Genomic DNA, 7,258 nt, shown 5'->3' on the forward strand with positions numbered 1-7,258 from the left:
ACTTATGCTTCACCGGCCTTCTCAAATTCTAACATATTTTTGCATGTTTTTTTACACATACTTCCCATAAATAGGGATAAAACCTTGGCATGTCCAACATCCCATGCTTTAATAGCCTTTTTGTAGTTTAAAAGAGCTTTTTCTCTCTTTATCTTTAAGAGGCTCCTCTTTGGTAATGTCATCTTCCCCACAAATAGATTTTCTGAGAATAGGTTGAGGTTCTGATACAGAGCCATCAACATGGTCCCATTAATTTTTTCCAACCAATTTTTTTTTCATTGCGGTCGCCCACATATTATAATTTTTTCAATCAAATTTAACGGGAACAACTGTAACCACTTCTTATTCAACCATTGTACCAAGAAAAGAAAGAGTAGAAGAAGAGAAAAGAAGAGAGGAAGATTGCAAGAAATGTGTTGAAGAAGTTTGATGATATACTTGTCGAGGCAACGAACCAACAAACCAATGCTCAACCAATCTCACGATCCTCCTCTTGATCTTCAAATACAAATTGCAACCCAAGAGTACCTGTAACGCCCCGATCCTTAGTCTATTAAAATCTGAAGTAATTTTAAATAGTTTTTCAAATGGTGATACATTTTTTAAAGAAGAGGGCATACGATTTATAAGATATGTTGCGGTAAGAAGTGCTTCGGCCCAAAAATTCTTAGGAACATTTTTAGAGATAAGTAGTGTTCTTGTGGTTTCAATTAAATGTCTATGTTTTTTTTCCGCATGACCATTTTGTTGTGGAGTCTTAAGACAAGATCGTTGATGTAGAATTCCATTTAATTTGAGGTAATTTTGAAATTCTTTAGACATGTACTCACCTCCCGAATCGGATCTAAGTATGTCTACAGTGTTTTGAAATTGATTTTGAATGAGAACATGAAATTATTTAAAATTAGTGAAGACATCGGATTTGTTCTTAATAATATATATCCATGTATATCTAGTAAAGTCATCAATAAAAACAACGTAGTAAGAGTATCCTTCTTTGGACATAACGAGTGTCGGCCCTCATACATCGGAATGCACAAGTTCGAAAGGTCTTTTTAACACAAAAATACTATGTGAATACGAAAGCGAATGAATTTTTCCAAGAATACAATCATTGCACGAAAAAGTATTTGTATTGCAAAATTTTTTCAAGGAAAGAGATACAACTTGGAGATACTAGGATGTCCAAACCTCTTGTGCCAAGTCTCAATATCTTTAGATTCAACATGATTACAAAAAGATTTGGACGGCAAAGACAAAAAATGTATATAATAAAGATCCCCTTTTCTATGGCCTTGCCCAATCAGCTTCTCGGACCGGAGATCTTACACATAGCAATGGGTAGGTGAAAAAGAGACATTACACTCAAAATCGGTAATTTGAGAAACGGAAAAGAGATTTAGGTTAAGTTTTGGAATAATTCGTATTTTGGGAACAAATAATTCTTTGTTTTGATCATAAGTTTTCTCAAGGTTTCCAATACCTTCAACATCTAAGGATGTTCCATCAGCGGTGGAAACGTAGGATTTGAATTTATTGAGACTTGGTTTTGATAAAAGTGATGCATTCAGAGTCATATGAAAGGAGGCACCCGAGTCAACAATCCAAGATGTCATACTTGGAAATGATGAGATGGCGGCACCGGAAGTGGATGGTGTAGAGGATGATGGAGCGGAGTTTATCTTCATGAATTGTTGTAGAATTTCGGTAAGATGAGCAATGGACTCCTTTATGTCTCCATCTTTCTTTGAATCTTCATTCAGAGGAATTTTCCTAACGGAAGCTACCTTCTTTTTGAACTTGGGGCAATCCGGACGAATATGACCCGATTTATTACAATTATGGCAAATAATTTTTCTTCCTCCACCACCATTATTTTTCCAAAAATGGGGTGGTTTGTATGGCCTTACATTGTTGCCGGGTTTAGACACGACATGAACTTCATCAACATCATTTTTTAAGGCCAAACGAGTCTCTTCTTGACATAAATCTGCTAAAATGTCACTTAGAGGAATAGAAGCTCTATGAAGGAGGGATCCTCTTAATTGCTCAAATTCGGGACGAAGTCCATGAATAAATTGAAAAAATCTTTCCTTCTCCATTTGATCTTGCCTCATGGCAATAGTACTATCTTCCCATTGTGGTTCGAGAAGGGCAAGTTCATCCCATAAAGAAGATAGGGTACTATAATAGTCCCTAATACTCATATCACCTTGCTTGGTTTCTCTTACTTTTTCTTGTAAGAAGAAATGTCTAGCAAGATCTCTTTGAGTGTACATGCCTTTCATAAAGAACCAAGCTTCATTGGCCCTCTTGAACTTTGCAAGATTTGCACAAATTTTTAATTCAACATTTTTCATGAACCATGCTAAAATTTTAGCATGATCACTTTCCCAATCTTTCATTTTTGAAGAGAAGTCAAGAATGACTCTCTTTTTCTTCTTCATTCAATGCTTTTTCCTCATTACCTTCAAACTTGGTCAATTTCAATTGTGGTTCCGGAACGGTTCCACACACATAACCCCAAAGTTTTTTACCATTGAGGTTATTTTCCATAGCGGCCGCCCACATACGATAATTGGTCCCCTTTTAATTTAAATGAGAGATCAATTTTGACATCCTTGTTGGCCATTTAGAGAGAAAGAGTTTGAAAGCAAGAGAGAGAAGAGATATTACTTGACAAGAGAGGATCCGATGAAGCTTTCACAACCAAGGCTCTGATACCATGTAATGAAGTGCCGAATAAGAGCAGCGATATCTTCAAGAGCAAACAAGAGAACACGCACATACACAAATAGCCACTAATGGGCAAGATTACAACAAAACCACAAACCTGGCAAAACACCTAAAAGAAGAGGAAAAATATATTCCACTCAAGAAGGCTTCAAAGAAGCATACGTTACAATGGGGGAAACCCCTTTATTTATAGGCACAAGAAGAAGACCCTTGGAAGGGCTCCTAAGGGACGTTGGAGCCCTTCCAACGGTCACAATTGTGACCGTTGGAAGCTCCAACGTCCCTTAAGGGGGCTTTTCCAAGGAAAAAGGAAAAAGAAAAAAAGGAAAAAGGAAGAAAGAAAAAGGGGAAAAAATGTAAAAATATACATGTGGTGTGAACTAGGTAAAATGACTATTTTACCCATAGTGGGTATTACAAAGGGAATACATATATTTATATATGTAGATAGACACATAGACATATATATGTAAAATATATATGTGTATGTGTCATAATCTATATATATAAATATAGCATATTTTAACACAGGGTCTGCTGGAAAGACTTGGTGTATATCTACACCCATTGAAGTTCCCATCTAACGTCCTGCAAAATATATAATTCTGTGATTTTGAATTCATCATTGATTCGTGCTTGCAGCTACTCAAGGGCCTTTCAAGCACATTCATTCACTATTCTATGGAGATCCCGAGAGGGTTCATTGATTGAGATACAGAGCAAACTCAGCTACCATAACAAGTCGCTTAACGACGACAGTGAAGGTCGGTTGTCACCCTATTCTTCATCTCGTCAATTTGATTGATGCGAGCTAGGAACTCCGTGCGGAGTTTGGCAACCATATCTTGGGCCCACGTCATCTCAAGGGCCCTGCAAAGTTGCAACGAACTAAGGTTTAAGACTGACTCTGGGTTTGGTCTTCTGGTCAGAAGTATCAGGTACGTTAAAATAATTTTTCTGGAATTTTTTAGGGATTTTATAAGGTCGAAACTAATTTATTTCTATGATAGGCCAGGATGTTACAAGTTTAGTTCAACTTTTTGGGTTTAGACAAGGTTCGAAGATCGAGTTAGATCTTAGCGATCCAGGCGAATTTTTAAACTCTATAAAAAGGGTTTGAAAGCTAACAGATGTACGTTCCTAAGGTAAAAATATCTGGATTTATGGATATATATGATCAGGCCTAGAAATTTTTTTGAAATTCAAAATTGCTAGGTCATCAAGATTCAAACGTTGGATCTGACTAGTTTCGGTAAAATGGCGTTATCTACAGATTGAAATATGATTTTTTATCTGTAAATTGGATTTTGGTTTAGGACAGGTAAGGCTAACTACGGTGATTTTTTGGGATTTTTTTGGAACTGTTTGAAGACCTGAATAAGAGAAGGCCTGGGTTGAATCCTCCTAAAAAATATGCAGAAATTTAGCCTGACTTTTGAAGGTTAGATCGGGGTCAACAGAGGTCGGATTCGAAAGATTCCAAGTTTGATTTGGAAAAGCCGAAAATGTAGATTTTGATCTTAAAGTTACAGACAACGACTAGATCACTATTGACCATGATGGATCAGACACCGAAAAGTGTCAAATCAGAATCGGATTTAAGAAGGACTTGGGCCCTCGCTGGAGAGACGAAACTAATGAGGTAGAGATCGGTAAACGGTATCGCTATTTCTGCGTGCACACACGGCTGGATATGCGTGTGGCTCCTGTACACGTGGCAGACACGTCCTAGGATAACTGTTAGGTACCTAGGATGGTCAGACCCTCCCAAAAGTGTCTAGGTTGCACCAGAATACGAATCCAGACTTGATGCAGGCTGAAAAAAATTGAGCACATGACTACTAAGTCATCGGGACTATCCTCCAGCTCCAAAAGACACAAAAAGTGTCCTGGGGGACGTGAAGCAAATCGAATCCTCCGAATTTGATGTAGATCAGCGTTGGGATTGATCAAACACCACTTACGAAAAAAATCCGACGAAACTGAATAAAATATGATCCAGAAAATAAATACGAGCGTCGAATCGAACCTGTACGGAAACCGTGAAGGGCTTGGGGCCTTACTCCATTGTCCAATGCAGTTGATCGGCGTGGTTCCTGGGAACGATGCTTTGATACCACTGTCAGAATCCGAACTCGTACAGAGGAATTCTGGGGAGCTGGACGTGAGGCAATGCTCTAGAGAGAGGCGTGCACCACGAGCTGGAGGGGTGTGCAGCATTGGGGAGAGAGAGTTGTCTCTCCTGGTCAACTACATAGGGAAGCGTGAGGTGGATGGGGGGTCGATGGCAAGGGAGGGAGAAAAGGTGTTTTCTCGGAGAACAAGAACACGAATCAAGAACGAAGCTTAGAGAAATCTTACGAACACACTCTCACTCTGGATGGGATTCTAGAGGGGCGTCCCACCATAGTCCCAACTTGGATAGGACTCCAGGTTGAGCCGGTTTCTCTGGAGAATCTTGGGAAAGGGGGACTCCCCAAGATTCCTTGGTTTTGATACTCTAAACATGCATATATTTGGTTATGTATTGGGAACTCTTGTTTTCTAGGAATTGCATTTTTATGTTTGTACACGTGTGTGGGTGTGTGCTAAAAAAAGGTATGTACCTTTAATACATGAAAATGTCTAACATAAAGGATGGTGTACTTGGCGCATAAAGTATGGTATTTGACCCAGCACCCTGCTTAACTTTTGTGAGCAAGGTCGTCATTTTGGAATTTGGAGGGGGACTAACTGAAACTATCATCTTTTTTGGGCTCGGTGAAGGAGTTGGCTTGATTGTCCGATTGAGGATAAAAATGATAGACAGCTGCTCGACACTGCGGCTTTATAGGAATGGGTACTGTGTGGTAGCTTATCTTAATATAAACTGAAAACAACAGAATTATAAAGCCAAAGAACCTGCATGATCCATATCCAGTCTGCCTCATCTAGATTTGAAAGTAATGCAGACAGGTCATTTTACACATTGGGGGTTGATATGTGGTCCAAACTAAAGGTGTGGACTTGCTGAAAGTATTTAAGCCAACCATAGTCGATGTTTTCAAACTCTTGCTATATTGGCGGAAAAACTGGAAGAAGATATTGTGATGGTTGAAATCTTGTTTAAAAGTATGTTGTACTACAGCATCGAGAGTATGCAAGTTGGGGCTAGTTGAGAAAAAATACTCTGCATCTTAAATCATCGATTGCTCTATTGTATATTGGACACATCGAATGTGCAGCATTTATATATCCAATTGTTGCTTCTCTATTCAGGATAAATTTCCTTCTTTGCTTATTGAGAATGAACAATGCATATGGGTGGCAATAGCCCTACCACCTGGACTTGGTCCATGATCATGGCAAATAAGCATCTCTTGGGCTATGTTGACCCTTGTTTTTTAAAAAAAAAATATCTTGGTCATTGTTGCCCATAGAATACAATTAATCAAATGCCAATTGAAATTTTGTTGCCAATAGTTCTTTTCTTCTAAATAACATTTCTGCACAATAACAGTCGAGGTTATATTTTTTATGCTTTCTATGATGTATGGGATTCCTAGTTGGTGAACCAGTTGTTGAAGGAATTTGTCTTTATCCAAAGATGAGCAGATGTATATTGCTCTGACAGTGCCTTGCCTTTATTTTGGTTTAACAGGGCCCCTCGCCGTGATACAAATATGTTTGGGAAGCTTGATCCTGAGCATCCACTTTTAGATAAACTTCTAAACCAAGATTGACTAAGGAAAACTCCATCCAGTTGCACCAGTATTGGTATGACACCGTTTCTCCGCAATTTTCAACCTCATTGCATAGCTCAACAGTATATTCTGTCAATTATTTTTCTTCCGTCTTAAAAAGTGGAAGCACAGATGTACCTTCTGTTGTAACATATCCAGTACGCTGGAAAAGGAAACAGGTTGGGTTCAAAGTAGCCCTCAGTTTTGTTGTACATTATCAAATAATGAAATGAGAGAAATGATAGTGGATCATCTGAGTATGTTTCCTCTTTTAGAGCCTTACTATTATATTGTTATTGAGTCATGCATGCATGCACATGTGCGTGCTATGATGCCCACTTACATGGATGCTTCCTGTCCATCTGAAATCTGAATGGCAAAGCCATAGGGTAGCATTGCTTCGACGGGAAGGGTATGTATGTGTGGAAATGGAACGCACATACGTGCATGCACATGCAGAGCACAAAATTCAATCCTTTTTTCCGTCATCTTTAAACAATTGGCTATGATGGTTAGCAATTCATGAGGAGCATTGTAATGCATGCCTTGGTATAACAGTTCCAGAAATCAGAGTTTGGTATCACAGTGAGAGATTGCATCACATTGTATGGCCAGTTTAGTCCCACCCATGTATGTTCATATTCCTTGCTCCTCAGATTATGAACTGAGGTCCATTTGGCATGAATAAATAAGTTTGTTGTCGAGATTCACTTCAATTACGCGCTCTATAGTTTTGAGAAGTTGGGATCACTTTTGCATAACTGTCATTTTAACGTTTGATCATGGTTCTTGTTCAAATT

General features: G+C 38.6%; 1 protein-coding gene across 5 annotated transcripts in view; it reads left to right on the forward strand.

Annotated features, from left to right (window-relative positions):
* Nucleotides 1-6,710, forward strand: part of LOC149828014 (chloride channel protein CLC-d-like) — a 59,891-nt gene extending 53,181 nt beyond the window's left edge. For 3 of the 5 annotated variants that reach the window (XM_090019804.1, XM_090019801.1, XM_090019800.1), the window contains exon 23: nt 6,377-6,710. Coding sequence is in view for 3 of the 5 variants with exons in the window: in XM_090019801.1 (XP_089875927.1) it covers nt 6,377-6,458 (82 nt within the window). In the remaining 2 variants the exon portion in view is untranslated. The remainder of the gene's footprint in view (nt 1-6,376) is intronic. The other 2 variants (XM_090019802.1, XM_090019803.1) reach the window with 2 other exon arrangements.
* The last annotated feature ends 548 nt before the right edge of the window (nt 6,711-7,258 follow it).

The sequence above is a fragment of the Nuphar pumila genome, chromosome 10 (genome assembly GCF_984573655.1).
Source record: "Nuphar pumila chromosome 10, dmNupPumi1.hap1.1, whole genome shotgun sequence".
In the NCBI taxonomy this organism is placed as follows: domain Eukaryota; kingdom Viridiplantae; phylum Streptophyta; class Magnoliopsida; order Nymphaeales; family Nymphaeaceae; genus Nuphar; species Nuphar pumila.